Source organism: Leptinotarsa decemlineata, unplaced genomic scaffold (assembly GCF_025532065.1).
Source record: "Leptinotarsa decemlineata unplaced genomic scaffold, Ldec_3_MD MMD2_tig00026328_RagTag_RagTag, whole genome shotgun sequence".
Lineage (NCBI taxonomy): Eukaryota > Metazoa > Arthropoda > Insecta > Coleoptera > Chrysomelidae > Leptinotarsa > Leptinotarsa decemlineata.
In genome coordinates, this window is record NW_027412688.1 from 38,267,810 (window position 1) to 38,288,422 (window position 20,613).

Consider the following 20,613-nt stretch of genomic DNA (forward strand, 5'->3'; position numbering starts at 1 on the left):
TTTGAAAGTCAAAGAAACCGATAAGAACATTCAATGATGATCGCAAAACAATAAGGATCACTTATTAGCAATCTGTGTTCAAAGACATCTTGTTACTTTATCACAGAATCAATACATTTTATTTGTAACGTAAATATTACCTCAATAAAACTAGTACCAAGGTCTATTTCGATATAAGTCATTATTATTCTGTAATATTTTTCCAAAGGTTTCTTCCGTTCACGGAAAAAAATTATTCAGAGCTCATTTCTTACGAGTTTTCTCATTTATGATTGTTAAAAAATGATTCGTCGATCTACCCAATGGTTTGTTGTTTTTTTTTTCATTCGGATCATTGGCCATATTTCAAGAGGAAAAGAGTTCTCCTTTCTTATATTTTCAAATCATCTTCTGGTGTAACCATAGAATTTGTACTTGTGAAAATTAATTTTCCGTAGATTCATTCAACACCGGACTTTTCACTGGTAACCAACATTTTCCATGATTATATTGTTTGTGGTGGAATATCAAAAAGAAATAACCACAAGAAATATATTTTTCCAGCAATCCTACGTTGTATTAACCATGTTCCGTCTTTCATAACGCACAATTGAGTAAAAAATAATATATCGAGTGTTCCGTATGAAACCGGATTCAAGGTTGGCATTGAACAAAGATAAGAGAATGTTGATATTCGAGTACAGGTAAATGTATTCAAAATTTAATATGCCGCTGTATTTTAAAGAAACGTCGTTTTATAGTTTGTGGGATTATGCAGTCATAGTAAATGGACCGAATTCAAATTAGCATAACGAAATAATAAAGATGGAATCAAAAGTATTGTTAAGATTGAGACATACGTAGAAAGTTGGAATAATTCTGATTTCTGTAATCGTCATCAACGTAAACTGACTTTCAGGTATCTACGATAAAAACTAATTTACTCCTAAATTTAACGTCTCTGAAATCAATTATGTACATATTTCAAATTTGCAATAACTCGTTCCTGATATGACATATCCATTCAATAATTCGACTTGATAAGAGAGAGTTGCAATTATTGGTAAACAACATACAAAAACCATGAATAAGCATATATGCATCCCAACAGATTGAATGGAAAGAATTCAACGTGGCTAAATAATAATAATAAATATAATCTGTATTTATCTTTTAAGATCATACACATGATATAGGACAAATCATAAGATGTACTTATATAGACAAACATATATAGGTACCCACACATAACTATATTACTTTAAACATATCGTCCATACAAACAAGCAAACAACAAATCAAAAAAACTATGAATTAGCAAAATATTCACTAATGTCATAAAAGCAGGATTCCACTTAATATTTTTTCAATCTTGTTTTGAATTTATTAATATCTTTTTCGTTTTTGATATCACTGTACGGTGCTTCATACTTCTGAATAAGTCACTATGTCTCGTAGCATGGTCATGGTCAGAATTTTTTGAGAGGCTCTTGATGTTGAGTTCAACATATGTCACAATTTTATAAATGTAGATCGATGGTACCGTCAGTAAGTTAAACTTTTTAAAATGATCTTATTTATTCACCGAGCAAAATGCAAAAGAAAAATGGACAACACAAATATAAAAGTAGGACCAACACAGTACACAATAAGTTGAAATACGGATAAATAAATGATATAAGAAAATAAAGTGAGTAAAACAAATTTGTATGTCAAACGGTTTCATTCAAAAATGTACTAAAACTAAAAAATAATTCGGAAGGTCCTAAGTAGCAGTCACACTCATCAGCAATCTACAGCATTGATCAGTTAAAAAAAAATAAAATCGTTGGGCGCTGCGTAACCTGAATAAATATGTAAATACTGCGTCCAACGATTTTATTATTTGTTCATCTGATCAATACAGTAGATTGCTGAGGAGAGTGGTGTGATGAGTGTTACTAAGAAACCAAGGACCTTCCGAATAATTTTTTAGTTTTAGTACATTTTTCAGTGAAACTGTTCAACATATTTTTCATTTATTTATTTGATTTTCAGGTTTTTAGTTTCTAATGGTGTATCGATAGCGATGTATTATTTTTAGCCACTCAGTCCTCGACACGATACAAAATCTTGACTTGGGTGGGAAGCCATGCTTGTATTCCGATTCTGAGTTCTTTGTACCTATTGGATTTGCATATTTTTCATAGTACTAGTCAGGCACTGTCATTTGATACCCATAGTGGATACCCGTAGTTGTGACAAAATATGTAATCCATCATTTTGTAGATACGGCCATCTTGGATTTACGATGATACAGAATTCATTAAATTGCATTAATTATATTGTCATCAAAACTAAATGTGTGTACCAAATATCAGATCAACCTTTCAACAGGAAGAGGGTCAAACTTCAATTACTAAATTTGACCTAAATAAATAAATAAACAAACACACAAACAAACAAACGGTGCCAGCTATACAAAACCGTTTGAAAATACGAGTTCATTCCAAAAAAAATGAGGCAGATTTTAATTTTTTCCAAAAAATCTTTATTTGTTCATCACCACACATTGTGTTGTGGAATTGGCTGCGGTGGTTCAAAATGAAGATACGTCCAAGTTATGGTTATGGTTCGATTTTGGATGATGTTTAGTTTCGGGATGATGCTAACTTGTTCAGCGAAATGCTTCAAGTGTTTAATTAGAATAGAAAATGTTCCTGACTGAGAGTGAAACCAGACTTCTCTTGAGAAGCATTGAAAACGGATTAGAAATTAATTGGAAATCTCTTTTAATTAGCCCTGTATACTTGAAAAAATTCCTGAGACTTTGGCAGTATTTTGATGGAAAAATAAAAAAAATGACTCACCCGTACATTCAACAACTATATTCGTTGAAGTAAAAACTACTATTTGTCGCAATTTATTATTTCTTCAACACTCGAACGCGCACATTCTGTGGGGTCCCCCCACACCTATTGATTCGATTATCGGTGTTAATATTCGTAATGTCAACAAAATTTATTGGTGCGAAATGTTCAAACTAGAGTGACTCTCCATTGTACCGAAGTCTACTCCAATTCGAACGTTAGAGGTAAAAAAATAGTCGACTAACAACCTGTCGTAAAGTGGTTATTTATTATAAACATCGTCCACGGTAATTAGTAACATTGTAGTGATATGACTGGTTATATCCTGGTCTCAATGAATCATGTCACAAACTGATTTTCCGAAAACTATATTTGAAGACTCAAAGTGTGAAATCTGTTGTAAAAAATTATTCTAAAACAGTTTTCTGATGGAATCGAAAAAGAGTGATTGATTGAATACGTAAGTACGTTCATTCATCGAAGAAACGTCTCTAAATCATAAAACTCACATCAAGCTCCTATGAGTTTCGGCTATCTAGGTAATGGGGGCATTTTTATTTTCACCAATTTGGTGTGCTAGATCAGTTTTACATCAAATTATCCCAACTTTGTCGTTTCAAATGAAACAGCCTATATATTTATACATTTTTCGATTCAGTTTCCAATCAATCTAAATGATTGTTTGGAAACTGAAGTAGTTCCATTTGAACCACCAAAATTTCATATTTATACCAGGAGAGACAACAAGTTATAGAGGCGAGCCTGAATCGGTTTACACTATATACGAGAGAACTGATGACACCTGGGCATTTTCGAATAGTACTCGTAGCCTAAAAGAAACATGGAAAGTATGATAACACAAAATCGAAGAGTATTTTTTATATGATGTGGGAAACGTATTTTCATTAAATTAAATTCACGCCAGAGTTTCTTAATGATACTTTTCGAAAAATAAAATGAATTAATTAGTACTGACGAAGGTAAAAATATCATACTATAGAACACGATGGTAGAATTCAGGGTTTTGTACAAAGCGTAGAGCAAATAATTGTATTACGAATCTGATTATGAGGAAAATAAAACTTTTACTAAACACGTTTTATTTTCTTTCCTTTCAATCAAGATACAATATTCTTATATTCTTCTGAAAATGGTTTAAAATGTCCATGAATTGTTTGCCTCTTGTTATCCAAAGCTTATATTATTCGCATAAAGTTTGACGAGTTGTCTCTGTCCCTTTGTTGCATTGCCTGCAGCTAAGGTCTCCGCACTACAGTTTCACTGGACAGTTTCCAGTGAGTAGCCCTGTAATAATTCAGAGCCGATATCTGCCCTAGGACGGTCTTTTTATAGAAGTTTTTCGTGTGTTTTCCAAGGAATGTTTTCACAGTACTCTCTATGTTTCCTTTAGACTCACTCTCCAATCTGGTTCCGTACCAAAGATTTTGGTCTTCCCCCCAGTTGATTCAGAACCGTTATATGAAGTTGATGATCCATGTCTCATCTACTCTTTCGTTTCCTGTGATGCTTAAGTGTCCTGGAACCCATTATATAGTCAATCTATTTAATCCTTCACAACAGTCCCAGATGAGTCTGAATATCAATTTTGGGTTTGTCAGTATCCCAAGTGCAGCCTGACTGTGAAAATTTTGATCCGCTCATTTCGTTGAGGCCTCAAATGAATGTTTCTTATGTATTGCAAAATTGAATACACTTCTGCTTGGAAGAGTGAAGTATGTTTTCAAGAACACTGTTCATTCTCCAGTCTTCGCGGTCTAAGACTTTAACCGCGTTGTTTGTGTCGGACATGTTTTTCGGCGTCATGTGATCCGAGAACATGTTTGGATGTTTGTTCTTTCACTTATTCCGAATATTCTGTTTTTTTTTGTTCAATCTCATGTAGGTTGTCGAATTTGCCCCCTCTTAATTTTCTAATTATTACGAAATGTAAACGAGGAAGATTCAAGAGTATTTTCAATGCAGTTGTTGGGATGGTTGGCATTGTTCTCTTTATTCTGAAACATGCAAGCATTTGCATCCTAATTAGTTTGTTGATAGCGACCGTTTATTTCATCTTTGTCAATCAGACCATACATGCATATGTTATCGACGATTGAACCACCATAGTGTAAAGCCAGACCATCATGTCTGGTTTTCAAGTCAGTGTTACCTTCGCTATTTTGGGGAACTACAATAATCTCTTCTCATATCAAGAATATCAATGGTCGTTTTTGAAATATTCACCAAAAACTAGAATCGTTGAATTTAGTTTTTTGGCTACCGCCTTCATTTCAAATGATATAAAAAAAGACCAAAGAACTTTCAATATGGTTTAATATTTGTTATGACCTGATATAAAACAACTTTCAACGCGACGTTTCGTTCTTTATACTTCATCTTTGACTTTTTTCGTACAGATCTGTATTATTATAAATAGCTGAATTTGTTATTTCAGTGGCTACAATCATTGAAGAAAAAAACTAGAGGTCCGTATTTATTAAAAAAATTAAGTTGATGACGAAATCTAATGAACTAAACGCATTACAAATTGGTTTGTACCAGATTATAACGACTATAAAACAGTATTGAAATCTCCCTGTCTTTTTTTGAAATCATTCGAAATGTGGAGGAGGTAGAGTTAAAAAACGAAATTTGACAGTTTCAGTTTTTGTCAAATATTTTAAAAAGAACTACTGATATTCTCAATTCGAAAAAAGATTGTTCTAGTTCCCCAAAATAGTAAATTTTTTTCCTATTACCGACTTTACATAGATGTCACCGTTTCCGAGATAGCGATAATTGGATCAGTTAATAAAAATTGCGTGTATAAAATTTCACAATAAAAGTTTGTTATTATTTCAAAGTGGATGTTTCTATACATCTGAGTGTATTTAGAAGATAATAATATTTTCTTTTGTACCTGATAATTTTTTTATGCTATTTCTTTCATTCAATAAATCTATCTACATGGTTACAATATGTAGTTACGATATGAAATCGCTTTCTTTCAAATGAATAATGATAAATAACACTGCGTTTATTCATTAAAAAGTTGTTACGAAAAACTTACCCCTTGTTTATTATTTCGTCAATAATACATCGGTCCCACTAATCATGTATACACTCCTTATTTAAAGAAATCTAACACGCCTTTCGAACGACTTCCTTACATAAACGATATTAACAACAATAATCAGTGAATGGCAATTCAAAATGCAAACATGTTCAAAGCGGTTTGTCTTTCGACACCTGTCGGCGGTGGTATGCTTGAGGAGGAGAGTTGACAGCCTAGAACACAGAGAGAGTTAAAGGACACATTGAATTAGCCAATGAATTGATGCAACTACTTACATTTTCTGTAAAAACGTTACTACCGAAACGAAACAATGCTTCATTGTTGTGATTTTTTTCATAGCAGGACTCTGAAGTGTATAGTCGAAGTAATCTTTATTGTGAATACTTAAAGCTATCGGCGCCCTCAAAGGCCAAAAAACCAATACAAAGAAATAAAGCCGCTGCCAACTAGTCCACTTGGGCTGAAGAATTGGCGGTTCGTATTGGATGATTTTTACTAACCGAGTTTTATGATTGGCTAAAGTGTCATAAAATTAAATTTTGAAGTTATGTTACGGTGACGAATAAAATGCGAGCCGTCGTGATGTCAATGTTCAGTTCAGAACTGATCCCGATATGAGTGTTAAAATTCGATATTGGCGCAGTTATAATTACTTAAAATTTTTGTTATTTGTTTAAAATGTGGCGTCCTTGGACAAGTACTAATAGTAATAACGGGTGTGATAACAACGCAGACTTTTTCCTGTGTAGTGATTCCAATAGCGATGGTGAACAATGTGAATAAGAGATACCAGTGAATAAGATTCGGATGCATTTGAATATTGAAGCACAGAGAGTATGTTTCAATGTATATAAGAATCTAGATCTCAAGATTGGTTCTTCGAAATTATGTGGAAAAATACTTGAGAACTGCAATGTTGACTGTCATAAGAACAGGGAAGCTAATACTTTTGAGGAATGGTTTGAAAACACATTGATCCCAAATTTGGATGCAAATAGTGTAATAGTTCTTGACAACGCTTCCTATCATTCGCGACAGCTCATCAAAGTTTCGAACAAAAATTCGAGGAAAGATAAAATACAAAGTTTTTTAATGGATAACAATTTGTATTTTGAAGATAACTATACCAAAAACCAACCACTTGAAGTTTTACAGACAAAAACATTTGAAAAAGTGTATGCCCTTGAGAGTATTGCTGAAAAGTATGGACACACCATACTGAGACTTCTCCCCTAATTTTGTGTTTTCAATCCCATCGAGTTGATTTGGAGGAAATTAGAAGACAGCATCAGGCGTAAAAATAATTTTCCAAAATTTGATAAGAAGATAATAGAGCTAGTTAAAGAAGAAGTATCTAATATTACCTAAGAAGACTGACAGAAAAGGATTAAAAAAGTCATTTTAGTTGAAAAAGACTATATAGAAATTGGACATTTCCATATCATTGGTGAAGATAAATTCATTATTATGAAAAGAGAAATGAAAATTTCTATGTTTGTTACCAGTTTTATAAAAAAATAAAAGTGGTAAAATAAATAGAAATTTTCATTTCTCATTTCATTAAGATCTCCTATCACGTAGTATATATATATATATATATATATATATATATATATATATATATATATGATGCAACTAATTTTCCTTTATTTAAAGTATTTTAATATTAATGTTTGTTACAAAAAGGATATGAAGCTTTAGAACTCCTATTTAATTATATGCTTTTGACAGCTGGTCGTGCTAGGTTGCACTATATCGTTTACCTGTACTATATCTTGTAATTGATTCTTAATGGTTGTGAAATTTTTGTCTTTTCAATATTACCACCCATAATACGAATTCCATAGTTATACCTATTTTATAATATTTGTTTTCATACGAGTTACACTTTACGAAACTTATATAAGAATACTTGATTTTGGTGGGATATTTAAAAATGAAAAGGACAAAAATTCCAGAATTGTGGTACGTCGATGATATAGCTAGGAATGAGGTAATCTTGAATGTAGACGGAGAAATGACGAATATAATCATAATCGGACTAAATGCAGAGCAACATTAAACAAATATATGCAGCGAAGACAAGAGCACGCAATCACAGACATCACAGAAAAAAAAACGAAAAAAAAATGGGTAGAACAATAGAAGAAAGTGAGATATTGAAAATATGAAATAATCTTGCTTAGATAAAAATAGATACTTGAGACATAAGAGTGAGTGCACAATTTCGCCATGGGGCGGATACATCGAAATTAGAAGAAAAACAATCGTTGACGTTCTCCGAAGAACCTGTTCAAAATCGACGTAATGATATCTAGATAGCATCCCTTCAATGAAACATTTTTTTACAATCTCAACATAAAGAAAAAACTATATTACTTATAAATATGAATTATTCTTATTTAGTTTAATTAATGTTGGCATCTAAAAAATCTTGCCGAACCTCATTTTCCCATATAATCAAAATCTACCCTTATCAGAAAGATACAGAACTTGCCACACTGAGAAGATGAATGATTTCATCCAAGAATCGAAAAAAAAATTGAAGCTGGACATGACATTGCACTCAACAATCTCTGTTGTGGGCAGATTGATGCAAGGAATTCAACTAGTGTTAGACATGCCCCCACTTTTCAAGGACTTCTTGGTTCTTTGACAAAAATATATTTACCAATGTCGCGATAGACGGTTTTAGGTCAAGATCATCGAAAGTGAGTAAAATTACAAATCATTTGCCTCGACGAGCAAGTGAGTCGGCATTGTAACCACTGAGTGTGCATGCAACAGGTTTGTTTACAAAAAATCACTGCATTTTCGGTCGGGTTGTTTTTAAGTGAACGTCGTCGATTTTGGTTTGATTGGTGTTTTCGATTTTGGATATATTTTCGAATACGAGGTAAATAAAATTGATTTTTTTATAATAATTCACTCACGGTCTGATGGTAGCAAAACCTTTTCAGAAGTAGTGTTGTCGGGAAATGTGAAGAAATTGTGGTTTATTTTTGATCTGATACGAGTATATCTCAATTTTGTTTACCGAAATATTCATTTCAACCCCTGCCCTAAAAATTGTACACCAAAATTTTCGGACGGTAAATGGCTGAAAGGTTATATTTTATCAAATTTGGATTATTGTATTTGTAACTATTTCGGAACTTGAAAAAAAAAATTTCCGCTACGATAATGATGAAATAGGTATTAATAATTTTGTTCTAAACGATTATTGATTCGTTTTAGCAGAAGAACAGAAACATTCACCTACCAATAAAAAGTTGAAACGCTTTTTTTCAACACAAACTTCAGATATTATGCCAATTGTTATAATTTTTGGAAAGAGTTCCGAGTTTTTTTTTAATAAACGTTTATCGCAAATTCTATTTTCATTTGAAACCAAGATATGCGCCATACGGCCATATAAAATTGAACGAGTGCCTGCCATGAATTATCTTCACAAGTCGCAATGAATTATGCATAAGTAAATATTTCCATGGTAATGGCTGGAATTGGTATTTTTTTAATAAAACAGCTGATCTGCTTTAGCTGATGGATTAGTCCGGGCTGTCGAAACTTTTCTTCTGATAGATATTGCTAAATCACGAAAATTTGTCAAGTAGTGATTTATTTTCGGTGTTCGATAATATAGTTTTGGAACAGCTAATGAAAATATTTGGAAAAAAATGCAATGTGAAGAAAGTGAGACTACTCAAATAAATTCTTGCAGAGCACAGCACGGAACAATGAAAGAATAGATTTTAATGATTTAAATAATTCCAATTGGTGGTAGATTGCGTGGTAATAAATACGAGCTGTACGTAAGAAAAATAGATTTCCAAGCGATTTAGGCATACTAGTTTTTCTACAATATAAACATTTAATAAAAAATATTATTAATGGAAACTTTTTAAATCAGAATGAATTAATAATGAAATAAATGATTTTATAAATGAAATGTGTTTGTTTTTAATCAAATCTGATAATATAATTACCAATACATTTTTATCTTGCTAATAAAACAGATATAATGAATTCGACATTCCATGAAACTTCAAACAGATGGAAAAAGAATGGAACCCCGCCGACATACATGTGGAGAATCTATTCTTTCAAATGCGAAAGTTCACACGTACCTACAAAGGCGTATGAATAATTCTGTCGATTCAAATGGATACCATTTTCACTCATTTCATTTTCTTATCATCCAATTACGATAAATGGATGACTTGATCATAATAAATATATCCCAGAATGAAAAGAACACTTCTGGTTTGGTATATTCAATATATTTAAATTCGCAAAAAATATGTGAGTATGTTATTATGTTATTATGTTATTGAATAAACCAATATAATTGAAATGAAGAAGTTGTTCAACAGAAATAAAATTTATATAAATCGGCAACTTTTTTATTATGTGTAGCATGTTTTGGCCGTTGTTTTTTGAAAAGCTACAAAATTTCCCTAGATTTATTCAGTGTCAATCTGTTGGTATTTTTTGAGTTTTTATAAACAAGCCTTATAATAAATTTGAAAACCGGAAAGCTCATTTCACAGATTGTTCATAATTCAATGAGAAACCACAATTTATGTAAAACTTCGTTTCAAGTTATACTTTTGCATTGATAGAAATTCGATATCGCTTGTTGGGATACATCAAGTTTTCAAACACGTCTTTTCTCAAATTCGAATAAGGATTGATTCCAAATTTTCTTTGCTCGTCTGCCAGGCCTATAACTTCGCTCTATATTGGACGCCTACTCGACAATTTTCAATACCATTCACTCGTACCGAGCGAATCTCATATTCCAGAGACGGAATAATAAAAATCAAGGTTAGGTTATGGCAATGAAAGCCTTATGCGCTCTTCGCACACATCGAGGTTTTTCCTCCGAGGATTTTCATCGCTGACAGCACTGCGAGTCCCGGACTGGTGTTGTGCGCGCTTTTCTGTGCTTAGTTTTGAAACAGTTCGAGGAAGTTACAGGTATTTATAAATTTCAAAATAGTCTTCTTTTGTTTGATGTAATAGATGGAGGGATCGATGATTTCAGGATGAGGTGTTAGAATAGAATATCATTTATTACCTTTAGACAGTACAGGCTGTATGCAAAATGTCAAATGTCACAAGTAGAAATAAAACATAGTTTTTTAACGTTACCAGCCAGTTGTAGCAAATAACAGATGAGGTTGAATATTGTATAACAACCGAATCCGTTATTAGCGTATCGGCCGTGTGTCGTTCAACACTTTTCGTAATCCCGCTGAAAGATTACATTTTAATTCCAAGGAAAGAACATACCCCGTTCTACAGAAAAAATCCAACATCGTGTTAGCATGGAACAGCTAACAATATCACAACAATATTATAAACAACGTCGGTTTTTTGTGTTCGCGAATTCGCTTTAACAACGACCATGGATGAAATTGAAGAAATCGAGGAACAAAATGAAATATTGGAAGAATCATGTGCATTGGCGTTGATTTACTGCCGAAAAAAACTAAATCATTGATATAGATGAGAAATAACATAGGAAGAAGAATGGATTTCTGAGGGACACCTAATTCATTTTTCCTATACTCCGGTGATGTTTCTTTATTGTAACATATTGCTGTTTACTACTCAAACGTGACTTTGATAAGAAAATAAATTTTCCAGTAAATAGTGCGATATGTGCGAAGGAAAACAATTGTGAAGCGAAATTGACCAGTTGACCAATTTCTGTGAGCAAGTATTTTTTAACAATAAAAAAAATGATTGCTTTTATCGATATCGAAATGTCTCGAATTAAAAAATCCGTGCTACTGCACATATGTACTTTCTAATAATCGCCGTATTTCACAATCTTCAGTATCTTTTTTCAACAAATTGGTAAAAAATAGCGGAAGGACAAGACATAAGAAAACCTCATAAAGTACTATTATTAAAAGCGAATAGTTGCACAAGGCGTATCATTATCTTTCACTCCTCGGTCTGTAGGTATGTATATTTCAGTCGACGTTATCGCTTTACTCGTATACGCTAGTCGAGTTGCATCACACGACAATTGTAAATTAATTGTAAACATTAACGATGCACAAACATCAATCAGGCGCGATTCTGTAATGCCCTGATTGATGTCTGGTCATGCAACTTGTTGTCGTCTGCCTCGGTGTCATCTGCCCTAACACTGCGTACAAATCAACAATTGAAATCTTAAATCAAGAACAAAAAATTGTGAAATAAAATATACAAAAAGTCTCTTGAACAAAGTATAAGAAAATAAGAAAGCAATTCAGAAATTGTTAAAAATTTAAAGATTCAATTTCGTCAAACCAGATCTTCTTTTCGTCAAAGATTTGGAAGATATGTCGATAATTGAACGAACATTGATACAAAGATTTTTCTTTATTTCACAACTCGTTCAAATATCGAAGAAATGTAAATTGGGTATCGATTACTAATATTTTCATTCATTGTGCAGATTTGAAATGACGAAGAAAAAACACACCTTTCCATCTACAGATGATTTCAAATCTACGTAAGTAATTTTAAATAACATAATTTTAATGGATATACGAGTATTAAATATGTATCATATGATTTGTTGAATTATTGAAAACAAATTATAAAAGTCATGATGAGATCTTATCCTGAATAAATTGATCATTAGATCTTCTATTTTTTTCTAGAACCACCTTAGCCAACAATGATCAAATATCTACAAAACTCAGCATGGAAAGCACAATCAGTTTGGATAAAGTATATAATCCTTACGAGCATCGAATTCTGCAACACCCCAATACGTAAGTTGATGACTAAAAATCAAAATTACATGAAAAACATATGTTAATTTTTTTCTATTTTGAAAAAAATTCAAGAGAAAACAGAAAACAAGGCTTCGTATTAAAGTACAAGGTCTGCACGTTGCCGTTACGCCGATGTAGTCAATTGCATAATGAGAACACAATTACGTAGATTGAACTATATTGAAACTATACTGGAAGGGTATCTGATTTCATGCTCCCGAGCAATTTACCTAAAGGAAATTTTACATCAGGCAATACTAGACAAACACACTATTGGCTAATTTGTCTCCGTCGAATTCCGTTTTTCAAAAAGAAACAAATAAATATTATAATTTTACTTACCATCATCTTTCAACACATTTTTTCTCTAGTTTTTCCGGCGCCCTCATCCACATCCTCAAGGGATCTTTAGGAAGCGGGCTACTGGCTATACCCAGAGCTTTCATGAACGCAGGATTGTTGGTGGGAATTTTCGGAACGATCTTTATTGGATTCATTTGCACTCATACCGTTCAACTTTTGGTAAGTCTCGCTTTCTTGTTATTTTTCTGCAATTAGAAATAACATAATGTAACAATTCAAAAGTTTGACTTGGTAGAGCCTAACACGAGTAATCAAAATACCTTAATGGTAATTTTCTTGTGTTCGTAATATTTTCCAGGGTTGCACATCAAATATTCAACTGAGGCTGAAATAAAGTTAGTGAAAGTTCCAGCATTTTTGAACTGTAGTCAAAATTTTTACCGAGAATTCTATAGTTGAGAAAAATATACCTTTGTTTTAATTAAGAATGTTTGTGACTCTAATAATATAATTCGTTAGTAGAGGCCAGAAATGAAAACTATAGAAAATCAATGTCGTTTCGAAAATAAAATCGCTATTGTCCAGCATGAAATTTGAAATTTTAAAAACTGAATGAATAAAGAAACAACGTATTTTATTTTATTATCAGTTGAAATTTGTTTCACGTAGAACTAGCTATATTTTAGGTTTCAGCATCGCAGAAAGTATGCAAAGAAACAAAAACTCCCAGCTTAGGTTTTGCAGAAACGGCCCAAGTCGTTTTTGAGAATGGACCGAAAGGACTTCGGAGCTGGTCAAATTTTGCAAAGTAAGAAAAATATTGTTTCGTTTGTTACTAGGAAATATACCGCATAGAAAATTAATTTTTATTAAATTGACTTCACTTCAATTTCATCATTTGAATATTGGAAAAGTGATATTTTTTTTTGGATGTGACTAATAATAATAATAATATAGGGTGTTTGTTCACTTGGAGGAGTTTAACTGATAATGTAGCTGACTCATCCATAAATTGAGTAAATAAATACCTTTCCCTCATTTGGCAAATGCTGGCGGATGTAATTCTATACCAGTCGTGGCATTATCCAGGGAACTATTTGTTTTTGATGGCATTTGTTGAGTGCTGCTTAAAAAGTTGGGAGAAATTAATGTTTCGAATTGAAATATTTAATGTTTTTGCGTATCTAGATCGCGCAACACAAAAATCAGACGAATTCAAAATAAATATTATTATGTCTCATCATCTCGATTACCGTTCTTTTTGTTTTTTGAACTTCGTAGAAATATTTCACTCAATTCAAAAAATATATAGTGTTAGGAAAAATGTCAGTAATGGGAGCATCTACTTGAAACTTGAATACTGAATTAAAAAAGGTTCTCTTGAGTACAAAAAGTCAAATAATAAATCTTACACTTTTATTTTCTGTTTTTGAATCGAAGTAAAAACGTAGTTTATTACGGAACAATTAAAAAAACCAAGAATTGTTTTCTTGTATTTAAGTACATTAGTTGAAAAATTCTGAACAAACAGGCTAGACTTTTATTTTGTGTGTTTGAAAGCATAGGTACGTAGATTTCCCCTTTCATCCAATATATTTTACGAATGTATCCATTACTAGTGAACAGTATTCTTACATTTTGCAATCTGAATCGATATTGTTTTTCAGGATATTCGTGGAAGTAGCTCTAACACTCACCCACTTTGTGGGTAATGCCGTGTACATAGTATTTATATCGGAATCCATCACCAAGGTAAGGCACTTTAAGGTCAGGTACTGCGTTACTAATAAACTGAATGATTCACAATCAACAGTGTCAACTCAGATACTATGAAACTAGGGCAGCGATAATAACTATACCTCAAAGCATCAAATCAATTCAATTTCTAAGAAGAATGCACTAGAACTGAATTCATTGATCAATTCAAGTGCTTGGGTTTCATGGAGCTGAATGAAACTTTATCGTTCAATGAGCATTTCTTTTATATGAGTAAAGTAATAATCCAAAAACTGTTTTCGAGAATTTCTCCATATATCAATATATTTCAAAATAACTGTATATAACATGACTATTTCGCTATATTTTGACAAATATGGTGATTCCTACAAAATCGTGGTATGACAATAATATTACAATGTCATTGATGATCAAGTAGCATGCTGAATAGATATTTTTTTTAATTTGCAAATACAGTTGACTAGGGCAAAATTTGCTTATCATCAACCCAATTGAAGTTCATTACAATGTCTATTATTACTATTGTATATAGTAGATTGTATCCTACTGAAATTAGGATCAATTATAAATGATAAAAAATAAATATTATTCTCATCTATTATAAAACTACTAAGTACTAAATTGAAAGGGTATGTTTTTAGGAGTACTCTTTATTGAAATTGATATTCACCATAAAAGCAAATCAATTTGCAGTATAACATGAAATCTCTAATAAAAGATGTTGTTTAAAAAATATAATTGCAATAGTAAGCTTTTATTGAAAAAGAAACCGTTATGGTGCGGCAAAAGTAATTGCCCACTTTCAAACACAAGTAATTTTTTGGTCGACAAAATAATCGCGAATGATGTTTTCTCGATGGACGGAATTATTTAAAAGAAATATTTATTTTCAGCTAGTTGCATTTTACCATCCACCAGCGGCAGATTGGGGCCAATATTTCAAAGTCGTCCTCCTCATTCTGCTGATTTTGTTCTGCCAAATCAGAGAGCTGAAACACCTCGTGCCCTTCTCGTTCATAGCCAACTTGACTATGGTGACGGCGTTCGGGATTACCGCCTACTACATGTTCAGAGAACTGAAAGACGTTCAAGTGTCTGACAGGAAACTTGCGACGGGATTGTCCGGTACGTATTTCAATAAAGAAGTTGTGGGAATGGACCAAATAATGACCGCAAAAGTGAAGACATTGCGGTTGATATAACGATACAATCAGAGTTTGATAGAAATACTGTTTTTCGCTATATCATTCTCTTTTAGGTAAACGCTGATTCATAAATTCTATTTATTTTTTCTCGTATAAATTGTGCGAGATATATGTATATGCAGAAGTAAGTAAACTTGTCGACAAACATTTTTGAACTGAGATTTACTATAATAAATTCCAGAAATTCAATCAAATAGGGATTATCATATTACTACTATTATTAAATTGTATCGACATATGAAAGTCGCGAAATCATTTTAGTTACACCATTTATAACTCAAGAAAGACTGGATCGATTTTTTTTTAGTTTCGATTTTCATTTTCACCCGGAATGACAAAATAACTTCTGAAATATTCTGAAAATTAAGAAAAATATTAACAATTAAACAAATTGATAATGTTCGGTTTGTAAGGTTATGATAGTTGTCACGGTGCGCACAAAACAATTGCTGTTATATTTTTTAGGAGGGGCAAAAACTGAAAAATGCCACCCCAGCTCACTTATATTTATTTTTTCTTTTAATACCTTTATAATTTCAGCTATCAGACCTTCCAGAAATATAATGCATTCATCGCTGTTCTTCCTGTGTTAAGCCTATTTATTTACAAATATATAAAACATGAACGTCTTGGATATATAATTTATACTTAGCACAGGATATGATTCACAATAAAAGTATGTATGAAAAAATAAAAATTAAATAAATTATTGCATATTGTGATTTTGAATTACAATTTTACTCTTCGAGCTTTTTGTTCAGCAAATAAATTTATGGCCTTGTCATATTTCAACTGTGGCATTCGATTTTCTATCGCTAAGATTGCCAGCTCGATAAGTGTTCCTGTCTCATAGAGAATCGCAAGTAATTTTTAATTAGTTTTAGTTTGCTAAAACTTCCTCACAGTTTGCGGATGTAGTAGGAAGCGTAGAATAAATTCGCAAGGCAATACAAATATTAGAAAAAGCATCCTGCAAGTCATGCGCGTAGATCTGTTCCAATAAGAGATAGAAATCGGTAACCTTTTCTATATCACCAAATATAAGTGGGGCTCGCTCCACCTTTCAATTAATTGAATTTGAAATGATCATTTCACAGGCGAATGAATCTCTCACTTTGTAGGAATTCCGTCGTTCTTCAGCACCGTCGTATTCGCGATGGAAGGCATCGGGACCATTATGCCTGTGGAGAATTCCATGACCGACAACTCGTTTATCGGATGTCCCGGTGTCCTGAACACTGCCATGACCATGGTTGTGACCTTCTACACGATGGTGGGACTCTGCGGTTATTTGGCCTACGGGGATAAAACGGAAGCTACCATCACGCAGAACTTGCCCTCGCAGGACGTGTGAGTATTTCTGAGACTGGTTATCATCTCCATATTAGTCTCATTTCTTCTTCGATCTTCCTCAATTGCGAGTTTAGTGCTATGAGTTTAGTAGCATTGAAAGTTCATTTTCTTCTTATTTAGACCTGGTTAATAAAAACTTGTAATTGATTTATTACTATGAATTTATTTTTGGTTTATCCTTGTTTCATTTCAACTCAAGCTTCACCGAATTAAATTCTTTCATGTATTTTTCTGTTATTGTGTAATATTTCCATTTCTTCGTCGGTTTTGTTAGTGTTATTATCTTCGATGAAATTTATACCTTTCAACAGATTTTTGAAGTATAATTCCAGTTTTTCATTATTCAAAATTATTCTTGTTATTTTGGTTATTTATAGGTTAATATAAGAAATGATAGACGTATGTTTTCAATGTCTTTGCCGTGGTCTTCTTTGGTTATATCTCCAAACGATTCGACTGCAACTGCGGCAGTCATCTTCAGTGTCGTGGTCGAAGTACTCTTCTTGACGAGAAAAGTGAAACTATCAGTTAACACGTCTAGAAGAGTACTTCGACCACGACACTGAAGATGACGGCTGAAACGTTTGGACCAAATTTTGTCTGATTATAATTGCAAAAAACTAAAAAAACATATCTTTCCTCAGTTTAGCGCAAACCGTCCAAGCCTGCATCTCGACGGCCATCTTCTTCACGTTCATGTTGCAGTACTACGTGCCGATAGACATCACCTGGAGGAGGCTGAAACCGCATATCTCCAAGGAAAAGCAAAACCTGGCTCAGATCGCCTTGAGGACTGCCACGGTAACCTTCATCGTCGGAGTTGCTGCGGCAGCAGGCGATCGCTTGGGGGCTCTCATTGACCTACTGGGTGCCATCTTCTTTTCCACTCTCGGCCTCTTCGTCCCGTCTCTTTTAGACATAATCGTGAACTGGAAGAATTGGGGGAGGTGGAACTGGATACTGATGAAGGATATATTATTGCTGGTTTTCTTTTTGTTTGGATTCGTCACTGGCACCTATTACGCTCTACTCAATTTCATTAAAGACTAGTTTTCTATAATACAGAGGATAAAGTAATTGTCGACAGCCTCTTGTGAAAAACGAATGCTAATCAACTTCACAGTTCTTCGGCTATTGTTGATCTGCTCATTGTTACAAAAAGACCAATTTATGCTAGAACATATTTTAACCCAAAAATAATTTGGGAAAATTCAAGTGTTATTTATTATTTTCTCAATAGCTTAAAGAAGACATCGCAATAGTTGAACTACAAATATGACGATTCATTATTATTATTACATAGTATTATGATGTTTTGAAAACATCCCATGACTGCGATATTTTAAAATTGTTATGTTAATCGGGTGAAATGTAAATTTTGTAACATATTTAGTTTTTAGATATTATTGAAATATATCTATTATCGAGATAAATGATATTTCCTGACACAGAGTTTTAATCGATAGAATAGATAATTACATGTAATTGTCTTAATGTATATAATACTTCATCTAGGCTATTTTTGTATGGCGAACGGGTCAAACAAAAGATTATATAAGCATTCGGGTAATTTCATTACCTACACTGGCGTGCGTTTGGATGTTTGATCAAAAATGTATATTAAAACTATTTGTACATCCATTCATATGCAATTATCATGAGCTTTATCAACAATTCATATTCTTCGGGTAATAAAGTACCTAATCAAAGCATTATTAGATTGGATCGAATCATGATGTCATCCTCTTTTCCACCGAAAATTTATAATATGTCGGACGATTTAATCAGATAAGCTGGGCAGGTATGTGATACATTAAAAAGTGCTTATACAAAGTATTGAACAGTTTTAACGAAATTCAAAATTAAAAACAATGTTGGGTTGAGAAAATGGTTAATGTTTTCGCGGCCGAGGTTTTCAGTGTCACTATATTTTTCGGGTTTGAATGCCGTCGACTTTTAGAATTCCTTCCTGACGTTTCGCTTGCCCCAGTGGTCAGCTTCTTCAGAGGTTTATACATCTTGAGTTAATATCTCCGATGACTTGATATTACGACTGCGTAACTCATATTTATGTTGACTCCTCAGGTAGTTTGCTGTGCTGATACCTGTATCCGGAATAGGTAAATTGTCAATAACATTCATCGATCCATTTCTACCTGCCATCATGCGGCTTGCCATTCTTGAAATTCTTACAATTGGATTCCATATTCGGTTGAGGTTCACAACTTCCTCTTTTCTGTTGAAATCATCCATGTGTTTGTGGATATCTATTGCCTCCCGTACCAGTCGTCTATGCTGAAATTTCCTCATTCCTTTCATTAATTTATAGAACAGTCCAAAACAATCGAGAGCATTGTATGAAAATTCGTTCGATACGCTTTCAAAGCCGGTACCTATCAAATTGTTGAATGTTTCCGGGTTTATTAGCCGTGGTCTGCAGGTTTTCATATCTGACGTTTCGTCTGCTACTGCGGTAGACATCATCAAAGGCGATGCGGCAACGGTCGAAGTGATCTATCTTGCTGCACCAGGACCATTTTCGGTATGCGCATCCGACAATTTATTCGTTCGATAGTTTTTGAATCTATCGCAATCGACCAGACAGATACGGCGGGGGACTTTAATATATATAATATAATAATGTTCTCACGATTATTCGCTGGAACAAACGCTGTTTCCTTTTTACTCCACAATTACCACCTCTATATGACTGTTCGTGTTTTCAACTGAAGAATTCCGCAAACACAATGGTATTTCGTGAAACAAAACCGCAAAATCTAACGGAATAAGAATTATTAAGTATCCAAAGTGGTTAAAACACAAATGCGTGATAGATACTGGATGACTACAAAATATTGTAATAAATGAGTAATTGACCGAACAAAAAGTAGGTTTATCCACCAGATACAAGAATCATTTCAGGTTTAGAAAGTCGAAACGGAAATGCGAATGACAATTCAAAATAAATAATTATCTATAAAATTACTCCCCCATTTAATTGTACATACCAAAGTATGCTTCGTAGTTCGTTAAGCCAAAATGAAAATTTTTAATTCTCATATTTGCCTCATATACGGACATTTTCATGACTTTTTGAATCAGTCGTATATTTGATATATTATTCAGAACGAAAACCTGAAAATCACAGTCTAGTATCTATTTTAAATTGTATGTAAAACCAAACAAATGAGCATTACTTGTAATTATGTAATAATTAATATTCAAGGAGAAACTTCAGCCAGATTGCTCAGACTATTTGTTTCTTTGAATATTCATAGGTGGAAAATTATAAGTGATAGTTATTTTATATAGTATAACAGAAAGAAATA

The 20,613-nt window shown here is 32.9% G+C and overlaps 2 protein-coding genes across 10 annotated transcripts in view; one reads left to right on the top strand and one right to left on the bottom strand.

The window, feature by feature from the left end:
- LOC111511119 (proton-coupled amino acid transporter-like protein pathetic) overlaps nt 1-6,040 on the bottom strand; it is a 25,669-nt gene extending 19,629 nt beyond the window's left edge. Inside the window, exon 1 of one of the 2 annotated variants that reach the window (XM_074182049.1) lies at nt 5,899-6,040. Coding sequence is in view for 1 of the 2 variants with exons in the window: in XM_074182048.1 (XP_074038149.1) it covers nt 2,829-2,836 (8 nt within the window). In the remaining variant the exon portion in view is untranslated. Of the gene's footprint in view, nt 1-2,828; nt 2,988-5,898 lie in introns of those variants that run through there. The other variant, XM_074182048.1, reaches the window with a different exon arrangement.
- The window catches only part of LOC111511120 (proton-coupled amino acid transporter-like protein pathetic), a 22,243-nt gene extending 3,513 nt beyond the window's left edge, over nt 1-18,730 (top strand). For 3 of the 8 annotated variants that reach the window (XM_023167134.2, XM_023167132.2, XM_023167133.2), the window contains exons 2-9: nt 12,362-12,418; nt 12,570-12,683; nt 13,058-13,208; nt 13,676-13,797; nt 14,657-14,741; nt 15,620-15,851; nt 17,053-17,281; nt 17,929-18,730. In XM_023167134.2, the coding sequence (XP_023022902.1) occupies nt 12,369-12,418; nt 12,570-12,683; nt 13,058-13,208; nt 13,676-13,797; nt 14,657-14,741; nt 15,620-15,851; nt 17,053-17,281; nt 17,929-18,334 (1,389 nt within the window). In that variant the 5' untranslated portion in view covers nt 12,362-12,368 and the 3' untranslated portion in view covers nt 18,335-18,730. Of the gene's footprint in view, nt 1-3,149; nt 3,289-8,650; nt 8,801-10,505; nt 10,885-11,775; nt 11,878-12,361; nt 12,419-12,569; nt 12,684-13,057; nt 13,209-13,675; nt 13,798-14,656; nt 14,742-15,619; nt 15,852-17,052; nt 17,282-17,928 lie in introns of those variants that run through there. The other 5 variants (XM_074182045.1, XM_023167135.2, XM_074182047.1 and 2 more) reach the window with 5 other exon arrangements.
- Nucleotides 18,731-20,613: the final 1,883 nt, after the last annotated feature.